Source organism: Balaenoptera acutorostrata, chromosome 16, assembly GCF_949987535.1.
Source record: "Balaenoptera acutorostrata chromosome 16, mBalAcu1.1, whole genome shotgun sequence".
Taxonomy (NCBI): Eukaryota; Metazoa; Chordata; class Mammalia; order Artiodactyla; family Balaenopteridae; genus Balaenoptera; species Balaenoptera acutorostrata.
Genome location: NC_080079.1, coordinates 78,432,171 through 78,454,321, shown reverse-complemented (window position 1 = coordinate 78,454,321; position 22,151 = coordinate 78,432,171). Strand labels below are relative to the sequence as shown.

The following is a 22,151-nucleotide window of genomic DNA, read 5'->3' as shown; positions in this document are numbered from 1 at the left end:
AAGTGGAAATAATAAAAAAAGTAACCAGGTTGCTGAGAGGATCACATGAATTAATATATGGAAATTGTTTGCCACTTAGGAACAAGTACCTGAAAAACAATAAGCTTTTAATAAATCTCAATTGCTATTATTATCATGGTTTGGTACTAGGAGTATCGTGTTGACCAAAGGTCATCAGCCAATACCTATGCTAGGAAGAACCTAAAGCTCTTCCAAGTTAGATTACTGCAACCCTTCTAAGGATTTTTTTATGGTTGGTAAACACTCAGTGTATCCATGAAGCTCATGGAAGAAGTGGTTAAATATAACTTACAAATCATAAAAATACTTTTAACTCAATGATTCACAATACTTTGAGTACAGATGTGAAGGAGAAATGGGAGCCAGGGTACAAAATGTGATCCTTCCACCAGACTCAATGATAAATGCTAAAAGGTTTGTTACATTCTTTCATTCATTCAACAAACATGTAATGAGCATCGCCCTTTCCATTTCATGAGAATGTGGACATGGTTTGCAAATGAGAAAATAAGGGGACACAGACCTGTGACAATTTCACTACATGGAAAAGTTGCTGAATAGTATGTTTCACCACAAAATCCAAGATGTTAATTATTCATTCAGAGTGCAGGAACTTTTCGCCTATATGCTAATGTCACCTTGACTCCCGTGTCAACAGTTAACCAGGATTTTGAAAATAAATACGCATGAGAAGTTTAGCAAAACATATCTGGAAGGCAAATCTGTAACCCTCCATAAATATTGTACATATAATGTTGAATGCAGAGGAATTTTGGCTGAGCTGCTCCTTTACCTACATAATGCCTCCTTCACATGCATTATAAATGAGGAGTGAAACATAGGGATTTTATCAAGTAACAAGCATGATTACTATCTAATCAAATTAGAATACTAATACAAAATGTCTCTTAAGAATATAAAGTTACACATTTTCTGAAACACATCATCTCCTATATAAATTTCATTACCTTCAGAAATACTGGGGAGGAACAAGGTTTGAGTTGAAGAATACATTTAGAAAAGTTGGCATTTTGAGTTGTAATGATATGCTTTTAAGCTATAAAATTCATATGATATGTTTGCTTTTATGTAAAGGAATTTAGAGCTCTAGCTAACAGATATAGATATATATATATATATACACACATTTTTTTGGCCACGTGTCATGTGGAATCTTAGTTCCCTGACCACGGATCAAACCCGTGCCCCCTGTAGTGGAAGTGCAGAGTCTTAACCACTGGACCGCCAGGGAAGTCTCTGACAGATATTTGTTACAAATAATTATTTTGAAACAAAATACCTTCAACTGTTTTTTAAAAATTTCCTAAGAAAATTTAGTGAGATTCTCTTCTAATAAAGTTAAAAATTTGATTTTTAAAAAACCTATTAAACCTGAATCTATTTGGAGACCTATCTGACAAAATTCAATAAACCCATAAACCACTTTAAACTTGTCCTGATTGCCATGGGGCATGCTGGGACCACAAGAAAACTATAAGCGGATGTCTAGCACTTTTTTTTTTTAACATCTTTATTGGAGTATAATTGCTTTACAATGGTGTATTAGTTTCTGCTTTATAACAAAGTGAATCAGTTATACATATACATATGTTCCCATATCTCTTCCCTCTTGCGTCTCCCTCCCTCCCACCCTCCTTATCCCACCCCTCTAGGTGGTCACAAACCACCGAGCTGATCTCCCTGTGCTATGCGGCTGCTTCCCACTAGCTATCTATTTTACGTTTGGTAGTGTAGCACATTTTAATGTACTGAACAGAAACAGAGGGATTTACAGGCATAGGACACAACGTTTTTTCAATAGCAAACTGCATCCACGCAATATGTATGATAATGCTAAGTAAACAGTACGTTCTATTAGATGGTCCTGCAACACAGGACTTAACTTTCTGGATCAAAATGATCAATTCTAGTCAAGGAAGAGTGATATCGTACTCCAGGAAGGAAAAAAGTGAATAAAATCCATTCATAAAGGGGCAGAAGCATGAAATAGAGAATTTAGAAGAAAGAAATTAGAGAAGACCAAAACAGAGGATACTTCAGACATTCAGATATCTGGATCAAAACTCAAAATTGGCAATGGGAATTCATAAAGCAGTAAATGGGGCACTTCACCTCGCCACTATCCGCTGGAAATTTCATTCTGCAAAACAAGTGTATGTCATACATTCTTCAGTTACCTTTCTGACTGCATCACTCCTCAGAAGACAGAGGAAGCAAAAAGAAACTTTCAGGATGGATTTAAAACTAAGTTTTGGGTGAGACAGAAAAGAGAAATCTCATAAGAAAGTGATCCAGGTATTTTATAATTTTAACCAGCAAAGAACGAAACACTAGGTATAACTTAATGTGTACCTTTCAATAAGTTATCAGAGAAAGAAGAGGAAACATTTTCCTTAGCCAGAAACTCAAAAGAGCGAAAACATTATTGAGTGTTTAATTTATGACAGTATCATTCTAGATACTTCCACCTGGTTATCTTATTAAATTGGTAAAACCATTCCCTTAGAACAGAACAGCTTCAGACAGTCCAGAAGGGATGATAAGTAATACAGAGGTATTCTGAGAATCAAGCATGAGTGACCACGATGAGGACAAAAGGAAGGGACAACAGCAAACCAACGTGGATGCACTGGAAATTCTCTAAGATGTTCAAAAGAGGAGATATATATGATGCAAGGAAGGGGTTGGAAAGATAAGCAGTAAAAAAATTAACCTAAGGTTTAAAATAAAGTGTGGCTCGAAAAATACAAAGATGTAAAATGATTTTTTAACATACAGCCAAACACAAAGCAAGGAGAACAAGGAACAGAAAGTACCTGATTTACAGCAGAAACTGTAATAATAATAGAGAGAAAAGGCAGAACTACTCATCAGCTGTTCGCTTCAGACTTAACCGCCAAAGAGAAGTGATTTTTAAATATGAAAGTTACCTAGCCAAGAGAAATGAACATTAAGACCCCAATGAAATGCTATATTACACCCACCTGGTTGACAAAAGTTAATAAAACATAAAATATCAAATATTGGAGAAGATGTGGATCATCAGAATCTCTCTTAAACATTGCAGGGAGGAATGTAATTTAATGCAATGACTTTGGAAAACAGTTTGGCATCTTCTCCTTAAGTTGAACATTCATATATCCTATGACCCTTGACTTCTGGACATGAATAAGAATAGGCATTTCAAGCCCTTTTTTCACATCAGCAAAAACATAGATTCAACACAAAAGGCTACCAACAAAAAAGTAAATGGATAAGCTATGGTGTAGTTGCACAATGGAATATAATAGTCAAATCAAACGATCTCCAGCACACACAAAAGTATAGATGAATCTTAGAAAACAACAGTAAGTAAAACAAGTAAGTACCAGAAGATTACATATAGCATACTGCCCTTTTAAAAGTTAAAACAACTAAAATCTCAAAAATATGTAATTATATATGTAACACACATGTATATATGTAATATATGTATTAATAAATTCATATAACTCATGAACACTATATAAAAGGAAAGCAAGGTTATCCTGAACATGGGCTACAGGAGGATGATTTCCTTGTGTGGGGAGGCAGGGTATGGGTTAATGGAGAGGACCGTATGATTACAGGTAGGGTTATTATCAAGGTCTTAGCTTTTCTTGTGAGTGGTGAGTTTAAGAGCAGTTACTACATTATTAGAAACTACTAAGTAACTACTTTGAATAAAAGTAGCCAGTAATGTAATGGACCAATCATGAGAGTGTATCATGAACCCAGAGCTCTGATTAACCCAATTCTGGGCTCCTATGGTTAAAAGAACAATGAAAACTGAAAACAAAAACCAACTAATATGTAAATGTTGCCTTCAAAAAGTCCTGAAAATGGAGAAGGAAGACATAAGTCTCATGAACAGAGTTCAAGTGTCAAGATTCAAGGCAAAAATAATCATATGTGAATGTAAAATGACCACTGGTAAACTCTGAGAAACCATGAAGGCCAAGAGAAAGTTTCAGACTCCTGGGATGCTGACTGTCAAAGTGAAGAAAGGCAGCCTCCAAAAACTACTTACTAAAAAGTTTGGTATCAATCATCAAAACTAGCAACTTAGATAAACACACTTACGGGTTTGCGGTTAACATAAACGGAAAGAAATATTTAACACTGGATGAGAGAAATGAACTTTAAAAGTATTTTGGGGGCTTCCCTGGTGGCGCAGTGGTTGAGAATCTGCCTGCCAATGCAGGGGACACGGGTTCGAGCCCTGGTCTGGGAAGATCCCACATGCCGCGGAGCAACTGGGCCCGTGAGCCACAACTACTGGGCCTGAGCGTCTGGAGCCTGTGCTCCGCAACAAGAGAGGCCGCGATGGTGACAGGCCCGTGCACCGCGATGCAGAGTGGCCCCCACTCGCCGCAACTGGAGAAAGCCCTCACACAGAAACGAAGACCCAACACAGCCAAAAATAAACATAATAAATAAATAATAAATAAAAATTAAAAAAAAAAAAAAAAGTATTTTGGCCTTGGGATTTCCCTGGTGGCGCAGTGGTTAAGAATCTGCCTGCCAGTTCAGGCGACATGGGTTTGATCCCTGGTCCGGGAAGATCCCACATGCCGTGGAGCAACTAAGCCCATGCGCCACAGCTACTGAGCCTGCACTCTAGAGCCCACGAGCCACAACTACCGAGCCCGTGTGCCACAACTACCGAAGCCCACGCGCCTAGAGCCCGAGCTCCACAACAAGAGAAGCCACCGCAATGAGAAGCCCGCGCACCGCAACGAAGAGTAGCCCCCGCTCACCGCAACTAGAGAGAAAGCCTGTGTGCGGCAACGAAGACCCAACAAAGCCAAAAATAAATAAATAAATAAATTTATTTAAAAAAATTTTTTGTCCTTGGATAACAGTCTAACTCTAATTAGAGAAATGATGACTTACACTTAACTAAAGAGTATATCAACTGCCAAAATACAGGTATGTGAGGTAAACCTCAAAAGAAATTCATAAATGACATGGAATTTAGGTGAATATGCAAGCTCTACATGTGACAAAAATGTAACCTGGCTGCCAAAAAAACCAGTGAATTCTTACAATTTATTGTAAATATATAGAATTCCAAGGCAGAATAAGCGAGGATAAAGTCCCAACGTGCACTTCACAGCTGAACGCACAGCCAGCACACTGTGTTCAAGTAATTTCTGGGGGGCATATCTTGATAAATGATTGGAGAAGAATGAACTGAGTAATGAAAGCTTAGCATTCCTGGGATACATTAAACAATAAAAGGAACAAAGTTATTTAATTACGAAGGGAAAATCTTGAGAAAAAGCATCATCAAATATGTGATCACTTATCAAAAGAGATTAGATCTAACTTCAGGATACAACCAGGACAAATGCAGAGGCTGATTCTGCTCCAGTCACAAGGAAGAACTTGAACCATCAGGAATCTCCTACTCTCAAAACAGGAGCTTCTCCCTTTTGAGCCCACTTGCTCACTGCTTCTTCAACTGCGAGGACAACAGTCCACGGACTCCTTTACAATCTCCTTACTTATCAGCTCCTTCTTTCCTCATTTCCTTATTTATCCTAGTTAGAATCCAAGATCCAATGCCTCAGCCACTGTCATAGCGATATACAAAACCCCTGTGATCCCCTGTCCTTCGACAACAGTTTGGCAAAAATCCTTATCCTTGACAAATCTAACCTCCTGCCTTCTCTGAACCTGCATTTGGTTCCGGGAACTGCTAGAGGAAAGCCACACAACCAGAAGACTGGTACTGTCCAAATTCATAAAAAACGACATCAATCAGGCTTTCCACGCTGCCTGGGAATTCTATTTTAGTTTCCAGTCAATACTCAGTCCCAATTTCCTCAGAAGGAAATATCCTTCCTCTTTAATCTTTTAACCTAGTGTTTTTTTAATATTTATTTTATTGAAGTATAGTTGATTTACAATGTTGTGTTAGTTTCTGGTGTACAGCAAAGTGATTCAGGTATATATACATATAATAGTTTGCATCTTCTAATCCCAACCTCCAAATCCATCCCCTCCCACCCCCTTGGCAACCACAAGTCTGTTGTCTATGTTTGTTTTGTAGATAAGTTGGTATTTCTCTCTTTCTGACTTACTTCACTTAGTATGATAATTTCTAGGTCCATCCATGTTGCTACAAATGGCCTTATTTCATTCTTTTTTATGGCTGAGGAGTTTTCCATTGCATATATATAGAATTCATATTCTTTTTTTTTTTTTTTTTTTATAAATTTATTTATTTATTTTTGGCTGTGTTGGGTCTTCGTTTCTGCGCGAGGGCTTTCTCTAGTTGCGGCAAGCGGGGGCCACTCTTCATCGCGGTGCGCGGGCCTCTCACCATTGCGGCCTCTCTTGTTGCAGAGCACAGGCTCCAGACGCGCAGGCTCAGTAGTTGTGGCTCACGGGCCCAGTTGCTCCGTGGCATGTGGGATCTTCCCAGACCAGGGCTCGAACCCATGTCACCTGCCTTGGCAGGCAGATTCTCAACCACTGCGCCACCAGGGAAGCCCTAGAATTCATATTCTTTAACCATTTATCTGTCGACGGACATTTAGGTTGTTTTCATGTTTTTTAAACTGTGGATTTCAACCCATTAACTGGACATGAAATCTATTTAGTGAATCATGATCTCAAACAACTTTTTTATTTAAATAGAATAGAAAATATCAGACTGCACTGCTCATAGTACAAGTATAATTTCATGATGATTTTCTTTCAAGGTATCTGTTTTTGTTTCTATAAATACACTTGGTAAATGTATTTCTGACCGTGGGTTACGGTTTAAAAGAAAGCTGGAAAGCCACGACTTTTCTCTTATGCTCTGTAACCTGTCCTGCTGCCCTGCTCCCACCTACTCAAAGCCTCACTCCACAAATTATTCCCTTGTCTATTCTTTTGGGTCCTTCCCACCAGAACAGAAGCATGTTCAAATCTATTTTAAAAAAGTAAAAGAAAAAAAAAAAAAAGGCAAACAGGCAAAAATAATCCCCCTTCAACCTCACAATTCTATATAGATATTTATCACCCTCCACCTTTCTCCTCCTTCTCCGCCTTCTCTGTAAAGAGATGTCTATGCCGCATCTACTCACACACGAATCTCTACTCACTTCCCCACAATACACACTTGGACTACCAGCACTCCATCTCACAATCCTCTGCAACTGTTCTCTCCATGGTCACATGATGTCCATGTAATAAATCCTGGAGAATTTTCAATCCTTACCTTGTTCAATCCCTCAGCAGAATAAGATTTTGTTGACCACACACTCCAACAGTTACTATATATGTTCACACTTAAGAGTCTCTCCTATTTTTTTTTGGGCGGGGGAGCTCCTTTTTTTCTAACCATCTCTTAAGCATCCGTGTCTTTAGAGGCTTGGTCCTAGCCTCCTGTTCTTCTCATGCTTCCTTCTCTGCCTGGGCAAAATCATCTACTACTATGGCTTCACTTACCTTCTAATGCTGACAATTCCCAAAACTGTAATTTTATTTTATTTTTTAAATTTTTAAAATAAATTTATTTATTTTATTTTTGGCCGCGTTGGGTCTTTGTTGCTGTGCGCAAGCTTTCTCTAGTTGCGGCGAGCGGGGGCTACTCTTTTTTTTTTTTTTTAATTTATTTTTTATTTATGGCTGTGTTGGGTCTTCGTTTCTGTGCGAGGGCTTTCTCCAGTTGTGGCAAGCAGGGGCCACCCTTCATCGCGGTGCGCGGGCCTCTCGCTATCGCGGCCTCTCTTGTTGCGGAGCACAGGCTCCAGACGCGCAGGCTCAGCAATTGTGGCTCACGGGCCCAGCCGCTCCGCGGCATGTGGGATCTTCCCAGACCACGGCTCGAACCCGTGTCCCCTGCACTGGCAGGCGGATTCTCAACCACTGCGCCACCAGGGAAGCCCGGGGGCTACTCTTCATTGCCGTGTGCGGGCTTCTCATTGTGGTGGCTTCTCTTTCTGTGGAGCTCGGGCTCTAGGCAGGCGGGCTTCAGTAGTTGCGGCATGCGGGCTCAGTAGTTGTGGCTCGCGGGGCTAGAGCGCAGGCTCAGCAGTTGTGGTGCATGGGCTTAGTTGCTCCACGGCATGTGGGATCTTCCTGGACCAGGGATCGAACCCATGTCCCCTGCACTGGCAGGCGGATTCTTAGCCACTGGGCCACCAGGGAAATCCCCCCAAAGCTGTAATTTTAAGCCTTCTGTGAGATATGGAATGTCAGACGTGGCTATCTTATTGCATGTTGGACATCTCCACTTAGCTGTCTCACAGGTATTTTTAACTAACATGTCCAAAACTTAATTTGCCATCTTTCCTCTTCACTCTAGGCCTGCAATGATTCTGGTGCTCCCCACCTTAGAATATGGTTCTGCCATCTACCCAGATGCCCAAGTCAGAAGCCTCAGAGAAACCTGACTCCTCTTCCCCTCATTCATTCTCAGGTTATGAGATTAAACGAAATAAGCACCCAGTAAATACCAGCTATTACTATTTTTGCATGGTCAATTCATCATTCAACAGTCAAGGACTTCCTTGAAACTCAGACTAATGCTATATAAACTACTCCCACTACTCCTAATTGTTTCTCTACCATTAAACTTGTCAGAGTTTTTTTGTAATCATTTGTTCAAATTTTGTCTCCTCCATCAGATGATAAACTCCAAGAAGGCAGGGCGTGTGTGTTACTTTCTGATTCACCACATTATCTCCAATATCTTGATGTCAAGTGAATATTTGTTGAATGAATGAATGTTTGGAAAATTAGTGAGCTCTCCATAAATAAAATGTTAAAGGAAGAAACAATGATTACCTGTCAACAACGTTAAAACAGATATTCAGGCAACAAGTGGAAAGTTGCGATTAATGCCCTGTAGTTTTCTAAAATTTAATGATATTTTATTTTAATCTAGAAACACACAGATTCTTATATTTTGCCATTAAAATCAAGACATTTATTTACCTTTGCCATAATATCTGCATAAGCCATATATAAAAAATCTTCCTCCAGTTTGCTATGAAAAACAAGAAAAAAATCAGTTTTTAAGTAGAAAGTTAGTTACATGCAAAATCACCATCACTGTATAAAATAACTTTTATTTTTCAACAAGTATGTCTTTTTAAAAAGAAACAAACACAAAACTTAGGCAAAGCAATTATTCAGAAATATTGTAGAATCAGAGAGCAAAGATCTTAGACTTCCTAAACAGTGGCCCCATCTTACCTTACGGAAGAGACCTTCAAGTCTCACAAAATAAATGATCTATTGATTTACACACAAATGTAATAACATTAATATTCTCTTAAAACTACAAAAGTTGAACCAAGCAAATTTACATGATGTCAGGGCTTTTGACAGCAGAAGTGATATTTGACATTTGTCGGAAAGACTCACCCAATGATTATGCTACTACATAGTTTAAAAATATGATGGTCATAATGAATCTTAAAAATTAAGATAGGTTAAAATCTGTTTACTATCCTCTTTTGAAAAATTATGGAAACCACTAATTCATTGAAGAAAGGCTTCCATCAAAAAATACCTGATGTTTTGCAAAGTTATTTTAGCAGTTTTAAACTTATAGCCATCAGAAAAATCCACTTATGAGAAATACCTCATTACCTGACAATGCCAGACAGGGAGCTGCTCTACGCTTAGGGATGAGATGATTTTGTTAGTTAGGAAATAATAAGAGAAAGAGAGAGAAATCGTGAGAGAAGGATGGATCACATTAGCTAAGAGGGAGAAATGTACATTATTACGACATGCATAGAGGTCCGATGAACTCTTTAAGACTCATGTGGATATGGATTGATAATTAAATTCTCTGCAGAGGATGAGGGAGGCCTGGGGCAAAGTAGGCTTTCTCTCCCATGGCAGGGAAGCAGGTAAAGGTTTTAGAACCTCCACCATGGCTCACCTACAGAATCAGCCTATGCGGTGTCCCTGTAATGAGCAGATACTGAGCACATTTTGATTACTGGGCTTATGAGTGCATTTCTTATTTAACTCCATAGAGGTTTGCCCTTTGTGGTTTCAGTGAATTCATATGACCAAGACTGTAGGAACCAAGAAAAATGGAGAATGCCCATAAAATAGATCTCAAAGAAACCTTCCACTGACAGGATGGCTCACCCACCTCCTCAAGTTTCCTAAGACTTACTGCTGAATGGAGACAGAATCTATCCAGGAAATTTGGGGTCACCAGGGGTCTCCAAACATTTTTGGTACTGAAATTTGCTTTGGGCCCTTTTATTTTCCAAAGCCTGTTTGTGATCAACAGAAAAAGCATTTTATAAGAAGATTCAGAATCAAGTCAACCAGCTAATTACAATGTTGTTAAGAAAAATGAGAGCTAGGTAAATATTTGACAGGTAACTATTAAAGCCTGAAGTTGTGTGAGCGTTGGTTCGTGGTGTATGCCAGACTGGTCCTATCTTTGAACACTTCTCTCTCCTCCCAAGAACAAGATGAAATTGAGACATGAACACGTGACAGACAGAACACTCAGACATGGGTTTCTATCTGATCTTCCTATGTCTCGTGTGAACCCTCCCAACCATACCATTTCTCCGTTAAAGCCGTTCGACTAAACAGAAGGATCAGTTGATGGAGAGGATCAACCCGCTTAGTGCCTTCATCTTCTTCCGGAGGTTCTGCTCCAGGTTTCTACACAAAAGTCAAATTGATAAAATTTCACATTTAGGTGAAATGTTCACCCAGACCCAGGAGCACTATGAAGGCTTGGAACAACAAATAAAAAGAAAGTCTTTCTCTTCCTATTGTGGTGCGTGAGTGTGCCTGTGTTATATGCATTGTACCTGCACGTGTGTGCACGTGTGTGTGTGTGTTATATTACCGACGCAAAAGTATGCAGCTTTAAAAAAAAAAAGCTATTTAATAATGGGACCAAAAAGCAATATGGGCAAGGATGACTTACATCATTGAAAAATTCTGAATGCTATTCTTATAAGCAGATTCATAACTAACTGAAAAGTGTATCTGCTACATGGATTTCAGCTTTAGGGAGGGCTCAATTTACAAAGAATTGCAATAAAATGCTACGTCACTCCAAGTATAAAAATGGAGTTCAGGTAGCAAGGCAAACTGATTATCAAATGAAACATTTTTGTTGCCTACATAGACAGAGAAAGGCAAAGAATGCTGAATGAGTTAATGTCTGAACCACTTACACATTATTTTTTCTCATTTTCAGTTACTTTTAAAACTTAAAAAAGTAATTTCATTCTATTGGATAGAACATGTACCATGAGGAAAATTATGAAGCATTTTTACTGACTGTAGAATTAATCCCGTTTGTTGAATGATTTAATGAATTTTATATCTCTATAAGAATTACCCATTCAGACTGATATTCTCTCTACATAAATGATGTTCTTTCTTGGATTTAAGGCTTAGTGTTGCAGGTACTGTGTAAATTTCTACAAGGTTGAATATTCTAATATTCTACAGGTTTTGATTTTAAAGACAAATGAAATTCATTTAAAATATAAGAGGGTAATCAGGGTTAAGGTTTTATGAACTGGATTAGTTTATCCTTTATGTTCCCTGATAATTTGTGAGTTAAACAAAACAAAACAAAACTTTTAGACAAGAGGTCTTTAACTTGGGAATCATAAAGCCCCTAACTAGTCTGCAAAATTCTGCAGGACTGTATGCTTATAAATTTTCCTAAGATGGTTCTTGGTCAGATTTTTAAATAGGTCCACAGCTCATAAAAAATTAAGACAATGGCTCCCCTGAGTGAAGCACTCTCAGTAACAAAGCCTCCTTATCAGCATGGTTGGACTGAAAAATTCTACTTGCCATTTATACTATATTTACCATGACTTCCTGCTCTTCCTGTACCCAATCTATCATTCTCTGCCCTGTATATGTTTAACAACCAGCTACTTTTCATTGGCTTTTGTCAACCTTTAACTTAGTTTTGGTGAATAATTCTTTATGGCTCAGCTTTTATAGTAATATCCTGGTTCTGAGGTGTCTGAAGTTGCTTTGAGGAAGAATTTAAAAGAATAATAGTCAAAGTTTAGTTAAATTCTGAACTGCTGGATGCTGATGAGATCTCTTTGAAATAAGAAGAGTGAAATTTTCCCTAAACACTGCATGCAATAACAATCGAGAATAAAGTTTCCTAAGGCCCATACACTGCAATGATGTTTTCTCTTCAATGTTACAAGATAAATGGCTCACACCAATGTTATTCCACCAAGCCCAGACTTTCTTTCATCTTCTAACCCCATTAAAAATGTACCGCTAAATCTTCTATCAGTTTATCTTCAAAGTAATGTTCTTCTGTCTCAATCCAAGATTTTTCATATCCCTGAAGAAAGAGATTGACAGCCCGATGCCTAAAAGGTAAGCACAATTTCAAAGTTATTTTTAATTAAAGTGAAAAGGTATTCAGTAGCACTTTATCACTGGATTATCTGTGTACTAAAAGAATAAAATAAAAATAAACTTCCCACTCTCAACTGGAGAGCAAGACATCACAGAGGATAGAAAAAGGTTTCTCAGATCACACACTGACATGGATTTAGTTATTTCTAAGTTTTGTAACGTTGGTCAAGTTATCCAACTTTGTCGACTTTCACTTCTCTCATTTATAAAACTAGGATAACCCCATCTACATGTCAGTTTTGTGAGACTCAAACTGAGATAAAGAATGTAAAGCACGTTGGATAGATGCTCATTACATGGTAGCTCTTATGACATAAACTGGTTCTGGATAAACGATGTTCTGGAATTATCCAGTGTTCCTGTTAACATTAGATACAGACCCTGAGGATTACAAAACTAAATGTATGAAGGGAACTTTATGGGAGTCTATATCCAAAGATCAAATCCTAGAATACTGATGATAAATGGTTGCCTATGAATTAAAGAAGACCAGTGAAGACTAAAACCATAAGTAAACTCATCATGAAATTGATGAGATTTATGGCTAAGGTTCCACTCTAAGAAAATCACGTCAATAAGGGAACATCATAAGAGAATACCAGACATGCTAAAATGAGCTGATTCCATTGTAGGATGGAATGCTGAGCTTAACAGTATCAAAGGCGGGCTAAGGAATCATGAGACATAAAGTTAGACAGGTTTATGAAGGGCCTTGAAATACAGGGAGAAGAACTGTCAACACAGCTGGAACGGCCAGAACTCACCATAAATTCTTGTACGAGAGAGGCTCAACCTTACTGGTACATCAGAATCCCCTGTGGAGCTTTTCAACAGTACACATGCTAAGCCCTCAGATATTCTGATTCAACAGGTTGAGGCTTGGATATTTCTCAAGCGAATCTGAGTATGTTTCCTAAAAGCACCAGGTCTGAGAACCACTGGAATAAGGGATACAATTTTGAATATGTTACATCCGAGAGAGTGGAACGGCAGACTCCGTGACATCGTAGAAACTAGCTTGGAATCTGCTGTCATCAACATGATGTGAGTCAATAAAGGGAGTTGAAGAGGTGGCCTTGAAGGGAAGGATGGTGATGTGAAACGGTTCAAAGGAAAAGTTGAATACCGTATGCTAACACATATACATAGAATCTAAAAAAACGGTACTGATAAACCTAGGGGCAGGACAGGAATAAAGACACAGATGTAGAGAATGGACTTGAGGACATGGGGAGGGGGAAGGATAAGCTGGGACAAAGTGAGAGAGTGGCATGGACATATATACACTACCAAATGTAAAACAGATAGCTAGTGGGAAGCAGCCGCATAGCACAGGGAGATCAGCTCGGTGCTTTGTGACCACCTAGAGGGGTGGCATAGGGAGGGTGGGAGGGAGGCTCAAGAGGGAGGGGACATGGGGATATGTGTATGCATATAGCTGATTCACTTTGTTGCACAGCAGAAACGAACACAACATTGTAAAGCAATTATAATCCAATAGAGTTGTAAAAAAAAAAGAAAAGAAAAACTTGATGAAACTTGGAAAATGTCTGTATAGGAGGAACCAGAAAAGAAATAAGAATACGAATTCAAGGTCAATGTTCTATTTGACTAAACTGTGACACCGTAATTGAGTCAGAGAATTTAGAAGCAGCATGTGGTTTGAGAAGGAACTGAAAATATTTTATACTTAGTGAGTGACGAGATGGCAAGGAATCTACCGGCCTTAGTGAAAAGGTTTAAAAGTTTTGTTTGTTTTGCTTTGTTAGTGGCGGGGGGCAGGGAGGAGTTACGTTTTTGTCTTGTTTTTTTTTTTTTACTCCCGAACTTACGTTATTCATTCATTCAAACACTTACTGAAAGTCAGTGCTCTAGGTGCTGAAGATATGAAATTGAACATAGCTCTAAAGGATCTCAAAGTCCGAATCAGAGAGACAAACAGCCCCAATACTATAGGAAAGTGCCCACAACGAGAGGTATTTAAAAGTGCCCTAGAAACAAATAGGAGGAAGCATTTTCAACTTGGAAGAAGTAGAAGGGCGTGGCTTGGTCAGAGATGGTCCAAAAAAGAGATGCAGCTGAGCTGAGCCTTGTTTAACAGACATGCGGATGATGCCACTTGTATAAAGCTCAGAGTGGGAAACAGCACAGTTTCTCAGGAGAATCACAAGAAGGCTGGAATGGTACCCTGGGCTAGACTTCAATGTCACGGGTTACTTTTCTATTAACAAGTATATCTGCTGTATCTCTAGGAGAAGGTTGATGGGTCTGTCAAACGTGTTTACATTATTCCCATAAGTTAGTTCCATATCAGCTCTTTTCCCCAAAGGTTAAATAATCACAAAAATAATAAACAACAATTAACACTGCTCGTGTTACGTTCAGTTCTAAGCACTGTGTATACTTCGACCCATTAAATAATTTGAACAACTCTATGAGGCATATTTTACGGTACAGCTGAGAAAACTATAACAAAGTCAGGTAAGAACCTTGACCAAGGTCATGCATTCACAAGCTGTAAGGTCGATTCAAATCAAGGCAGTCTGACCCCTGAGACTGAGTTCCTAATTACTCTATCCTGCCTCACATATGTGAGCAGATCCTCCTGAATATTTAAAAGTAATAGAGGGGCTTCCCTGGTGGCGCAGTGGTTGAGAATCTGCCTGCTAATGCAGGGGACACGGGTTCGAGCCCTGGTCTGGGAAGATCCCACATGCCACGGAGCAGCTGGGCCCGTGAGCCACAATTGCTGAGCCTGCGCGTCTGGAGCCTGTGCCCCGCGACGGGAGGGGCCGCGATAGAGAAAGGCCCGCGCACCGCGATGAAGAGCGGTCCCCGCACCGCGATGAAGAGTGGCCCCCGCTTGCCGCAACTGGAGAAAGCCCTTGCACGAACCGAAGACCCAACACAGCCAAAAATAAATAAATAAATAAATAAATAAATAAGAAAATCCTTTAAAAAAAAAAATAAATAAAAAAAAAAATAAAAGTAATAGAAAACAAACTTATGGTTACCGAAGGGTAAAGGGTGGGGAGGGATAAATTAGGAGTGTGGGATTAACATACACACACTACTATATATAAAATAAACAACAAGACCTACTGTATAGCACAGGGAACTAACTCTATTCAATATTTTGTTAATAACCTATAAAAGAATCTGCAAAAGAATAGATTTTTATATACGTATAACTGAATCACTTGAAACACCTGAAGCTAACACAACTATACTTCAATTGAAAAATGAACGTCATTTAATAATGGTCTCTTACAGACCAATGAGAATACCCAACAAAGGAAAACAAAGGCAAGTATTACACAGAAGAGCCAATAAATCTTGTCCATCCTTCTCTTGGACTAGTGTACTCGCGTTAAGCTAGATGCCTCCTATCACTTGTCTGGGGAAGAGTAACTTTAATCCACCATAAACATTAGAGAGATTCTGACCTTGGCAGGTTGTATAAAGGAGCCATCCGAAAGCAGGCAACCACTGCCCGTTTCCTCTGCTTAGAGAGCAGCTTGTGCCACACGGCCTTTTTCGATCTCTGAGGATGCTCGACCTGAGGTAGAATGACACAAAGACGCACGTATTTAACCCCCCAAAGGCCCTCAAAAATACAGCTGCATCTTTTAGCTAAGAACTTTTAGCCATTTCAATTCTAAAAGTACCTTATAGTTATTATGGGAAAACCCATGTCCTCAAAGTTACCCAATGCTAAACGTGAAATAGTTTCAAATGTTAAATATTTTCCTTCGTAAAAATACAATATTTTCCCAACACTGTGTACTTTAGAAGCTATGTCATCTTTAAAAATCAAAGGAATAGGGCTTCCCTGGTGGCGCAGTGGTTGAGAGTCTGCCTGCCAATGCAGGGGACACGGGTTCAAGCCCTGGTCTGGGAAGATCCCACATGCCGCGGAGCAGCTGAGCCCGTGAGCCACAACTACTGAGCCTGCGCGTCTGGAGCCTGTGCCCCGCAACGGGAGAGGCCGCGACAGTGAGAGGCCTGCGCACCGCGATGAAGAGTGGCCCCCGCTCTCCGCAACTGGAGAAAGCCCTCACACAGAAACGAAGACCCAACACAGCCAAAAATAAATAAATAAATAAAATATTTAAAAAAAAAAAAAAAAATCAAAGGAATAGAGAACTCTTCTATATAAAACAATTTTGTATCCTTTTCAGAATTCGGTCATGGTGCCAAAAACATAGTTTTTGCCTATGCAAAACAACCTATTCTTATTTATTTAGCCATTTCCACTAATTTTATCATAAGAGCTACAACAGTAAACATAAATAGAGGCAGTTGAAGAAAATTCTAATGAAAAGTCCACTGTTCCTTAACATAACACAGGATGGAGAGATGACAAGTCTTTGTGAACACATTAGTAGGAGTGAGTAAAAGAATTTAATTTTGCAAAAATGTTAAAATATATAATTACTTTGTTAGATAGGAACAAATGAGAATTCAAAAGTTACAGTAAATGATGCAAGCAAGCTATGTGTTTAGCTAATGGTGTTTGGAATTTCAAGAAGAAAAAGAGATTCATTGTAAGTATTAGAGAGGAAAAAAATCCCAGCATAGAATTCTACATTAATTAGTAATTTCTAGGCAATTGAACACTGTACTTCCCGGACTGTAATATCTCCGGCGCATACATGTAGATTTCTGGAAGAAATAAAAATGTTACGTTAGCTAAAAAAGTAAAACTAAATTTATTATCCTTTGCAGTAAAAGGTCAACATATGAATGTAATAATGCCTGAAGAAAACATTAAGATGTTTGGATTACAGTGGTTTGGAAATTTTAACAAAGCAATTTGTATAATTTGAAAGCACTTATTTCTGTGATCTTCTTCCTTCTATACGATCGATAAACACTTTTTTATAATTATCCAGTTCAATTTTCTTCTTGGTTATATTAAGCAAAACAAAACGTTGTTGAGACACTGCAGGTGAAAACAGAATCAAGGGTAGTATTATTCACCTAGAATATGGCACTCTGATCAACATGGGTGACAGTCAACAAACATAATTAACAAGGAAAGACCTTAAATAGTGAATTTTCCTATAAATCAAGTAAATAGATGTTGTTAAGATCTGTGATCCAAAGGTGAACATCAAGATGTGTCTTGTAACTGTTTGAACACCTGGGTTTGCTGCTGTGTTAGCCTGTCTGGAGTTGGAGTATTAGAAAATCCCAAGGAGACAGCTTACTGTCCTAAGAAAAATGACCAGATGTACAGTACAAAATGTTTAATTGCAAAGGTCGCTGACCCTTGAGCCAAATGAAGTCTTTCCTCTGAACCCACTGTTTTTGCACCGAGTGTGGCAAATGAAAATATTCTTTGCAAACTATTCTATGACTCCAAATTAACATTAGAATAGAGGTATTAAAGGCATGAATTCTGCACACAGATATCTTCCACTCTTTTCTATTCTTTGATAACTGATGAGTTCTTTTTACTCATATTCTTAACATTTTGAAGAATACTTGGCCATGAAGATCTGACCCTCTTACCTTTTCCTAGATAATTCCTACTTCTTTAAGGTTTACACAGGGATCACCCTCATCATGGCTAGAGTAAGCCTGGGTTCCTCTTACTCTCTCTTCAGTACACTTTGTATCCTGGCACATATAAATCACTACATATTTATCTATGTGGCCATATACTCTACTAGAGCACAAGCCACTTGAGTAGAGGGACAGAATTCAGTCCCCAGCAGAGTACAATGCTGCCATACAGTAGTGCATGCAATAAATGTTCACGGGATAAACAGCTGCTCAGTAAAATGAATCTCACCACTTTACAAATAACATCATTCATTATGATCATATGTATTTATGAGTATATAACATATGACTATAATAAAACAGGGTTCAATAAACTTCATTTAATGTATCTAAAAGTCATTCAAGCAAATCCAGATACGTGCATGGAAACCAGGAAGAATTAAAAACTCATGGTAGAGTAATGCTGTCAGAAATGGTCCTCTAGGAGCCATTTAATTATCATTGAGTAATCTTCCTAAATATGTATATACTTCTGGAAACACAACTCTATGACTTCATATATCACTTAACACTTCATTACCTCAAATCTTGTCATCTGCTGATGGATGATCATTTATATTTATTTAATATTTCATGAAAATATTTAGGGTACCATTAAGTTGCCTAAATAATACTTTATCATCATATTATATTACTAATATTATGGTGTTACATAATGTAAATACGTATCAATAGCCATATGGTGTAAGAGCATCCTAGCTTAATCTCATCAGGTGTAGTGGTAAATTGCATGGCACTGGAGAAGTTATTAGCATTTGGGGGGCATCTGAGTAAGCAAGAAGGAAATTAAGAGGATGCTACATCAGATATACCCTTCGGTTATTTAACTGGCCAGGGCAGTGACAGGAGGTCATCAGATAATATAAAATAGGAATCAAAGAAACACATTTATTATTGCTATGCTAGTAAGTTCTGCAAAACATTCAGATGACAACATCCTGAGGTGACATGGGGCATTTCATTATTTTATGTTCAGTGTAAAATAACCGCCCCTCCATGTCAGGTAGGTCTTGTCATGGAGACCCAGGGACAGAGCACACTCTTGGGTTTACACTGAGCACACTCAGTCTGGTGTTATTTTGCTGAATGGACCTCGTGAGAAACAGAGACTGTCTCTGTGTTGCAGATATTTTACCTAAGCCAGAAGATCCCTTATACAAAAATATAATCCACCGATTGATGACATTTCAGATACTATTGGTTTGGGAATTCTTGAGCAAAGGTAATAAATAAGAAAATCAAATACACAGTAAGCGTTGTAGCTTAAAATAGAATACAACTGAAAAATGATATAAAAACATTATTCTCACATGGCTTTAATACCAATGCACTGCTCTTCTCTAAATGTAACATATTGCTGAACTTGAGAAAAATTAGCTCAAAAATATTAAAAGGAAAGGTTAAACAAGTGACCTTAAATTCAAAATTCAAATATCAGACCAGGGAAAGATAGTATCTCAAACATGTTTTTATGAGCAGCAATAGAAAAATAATACAGTTATAAAACATTTGAAATCAGGTGTAACTCCTGAAATTTTTGTTAGAATGGCTTAAAATTAATTATATAATTTTAATTATCTGTTTAATTTTAGAAATATTTTGAAGAAGACTATAAAACAGAGGCCTTGATCTCCCCAAATACATTATTTATCGATGGTTACAAAAATTACAAGCTTGGAAATGCTGCTGATTAGATACTAAGGACTCCCAAGTCATAGATTCTTGGTAATGAACATGCTGGACCATATATGTTTTCTGGCCCGCAGTTAACAAGTTAACACACATCCTTTAAAAAGCTATTTTTTTTATGGTTAAGGCAAATGTGATTGAATCAGCACAAAATCTAACCTGTTCAAGATGAAAAAGCACATTTGCTATATCCAAGACCCTTTCCACTGTCTTCTCAGGATCTGAAGTGTCTTCTGTCCTGTTGGGTAAATCTTTGTAAAGAGCCATCTGCCATCTAATAGCAGGATCCTCCACCTGCAGAAAAAAAGAAAAATGTTCAAAAAATACAGTGTAAAGAGGGGAAGACCCACTTCTGAAGAGTCAATCTATAGCTATTTATTGAGCATAGCACAGGGTGAAAACATGACGCAAAGATCAAGACAGAGAAGTTAAGTACCTTGTACTCATGAAATTTATCGTCTGGTGAGGAAGGCAGACATCAAACAAACATTGACAGTTGTGACAAGGGCTACTAGAAAGAAATATAAGGTACCTGGAGATTTAACCTAATTTGTTTGTACAAGCATCTTTCCAGGGATACAGCACTTCAAAGAAATAATTTAGATTAACTATGTCATTAAAAACGGGCACAGCAATACTCGTATGTTTCTCCTCCCACTAAATATTTCCTTTAAAAATGGGAGACGGAGTGCAATGAAGCAGAAGTAAATGAACAACATCTAAAACTTCACAACTCCTAGCCTGAGAAAGTGTAGTTTGAAATGTTAAAAATAACTTTCATCTTAGAAGCAAACAGAGATAGAGCTTTGTGCACTGAACGACTTGTCAACACCATTTGTCTTCTGATAAAACAAAATGCTTTCCTCCATATACTTTTTTCATCTGAGGACTCTGGTACCTCTAGATGTTATTCTTTCTAATATACAATCACTCCCTCTTGTCCTCAGGATTACCAGTCTTACAATTTCAAGACAATGTATTCAAGAAGGAGCTGGGAACAAAAGAACTCATTGCTTGCAAGTCTGTAGATACACGACGGCCTTGGGGCCTATTTTTATATACATGGGGGCCTTGGGGCCTATTTTTATGCCTGGCGTAAAAAATATAGAATGAAATGTCACAAAGAATAAGTATTCATTATGCCTTTATTTTGAGGTTTCATTCGTTTGGAGGTGAAATATTGATTATAAATATGCATCCTTTTCAGCTCTTCTTGTTCCTCCTGACTCCTCAATACACAGCATACATTGTCCAAAGTATCCCTACAAGTAACCTCTAGAATATAATGGAAGAATTTCCTCCTGCTTATCCAAGACATAACTTTTATTTGACTGTTTCCTGAGAGTGGTATAAACCCCTTCTTAAGAGGTAGTGAATACTTTCTGTCTCTATGTGGGACCATGGTTCTCAAAGTGTGGTCTCGAATTCCCTGGGGCTCCCGAGGTCTTTTCAGGGGCACGTGATTGCCTCAAATGCCCATGCATGTAGTATAAAATTGAGGTTCAGCTGGAGCCTTTATGAACATTTTGAATACTGTTCAAAATGTTTTTGCTATCTGCAAAGAGATCATGCTCTTATAGGAATTAATCTCCTACTCTGTTAAAGCTAAAATTCAATGGATAATTGAGTACACAACAAAGTACACATGAAATTTGCTCTAAATAATATTTGTGCATTGTGAGTACTGTAAAAGCATGTTGCACCTTTATCATATTATATTCCGAAGTGTTAAAAGAAAATGAATATGGTTTGGATCTTTGGAAAGAAACATTTTAATACCCAGTAAGGGATACATTATACTATAGCCACTAGTTTTTGACATTTGGACATTTTCACAATTAAAAAAAAAAAATCCTCAGAAGGGACATCTGAATAGAAGCAAAGAGCTGAGTCAAAATAATAAATTGCTAGACTTCTCATATTACATAACAGGTCTTGTAAACAAATGAACAGTTTATCCACTACTATGAAAGCATTTCCAAATAATGGTAAATGCTTGGACTACAAAAACTACTTTGAGCAAATTTTTTACCCACCATTAGAAAGTATGTCTTATCTTGGTTTCTATTCATGATTCTCTTCTAAATGTACACTGGCTTTGCTATTACATTAATTCTTGCTATCTCGTATGTACTAATGACTCAAATACACTTATTTAATTCCTGAGTACTAGGTGTAAAATATCAAATTTTCATAGACACCCGTCTCCATGTCCCAAAGGTCCTCCAACTCAGCTATATGAAGGAAATTCCCAACCTTTATTTCAACTGGCGACATCTTTTTTCAAAGTTTGACAATCTCCGATGATCTACTTTAAAAATACATCATTTGTTATCTTGAGAGTCCTTAATACAAAAGGATTTGCAAGCAGGATAATGACTGATTAAGATGATATATTTTCACTACCTTACTTGTTAAAGTAACATTATTTGTAG

At 38.0% G+C, this 22,151-nt stretch overlaps 1 protein-coding gene across 7 annotated transcripts in view; it reads right to left on the bottom strand.

Moving 5' to 3' along the window:
- The window catches only part of RYR2 (ryanodine receptor 2), a 429,286-nt gene that overhangs the window by 89,061 nt on the left and 318,074 nt on the right, over nt 1-22,151 (bottom strand). For 5 of the 7 annotated variants that reach the window (XM_057530902.1, XM_057530903.1, XM_057530908.1 and 2 more), the window contains 6 exons: nt 19,876-20,010; nt 17,087-17,121; nt 15,903-16,016; nt 12,311-12,407; nt 10,601-10,704; nt 8,998-9,049 (listed from right to left, as the gene is read on the bottom strand). In XM_057530902.1, the coding sequence (XP_057386885.1) occupies nt 8,998-9,049; nt 10,601-10,704; nt 12,311-12,407; nt 15,903-16,016; nt 17,087-17,121; nt 19,876-20,010 (537 nt within the window). The remainder of the gene's footprint in view (nt 1-8,997; nt 9,050-10,600; nt 10,705-12,310; nt 12,408-15,902; nt 16,017-17,086; nt 17,122-19,875; nt 20,011-22,151) is intronic. The other 2 variants (XM_057530904.1, XM_057530905.1) reach the window with 1 other exon arrangement.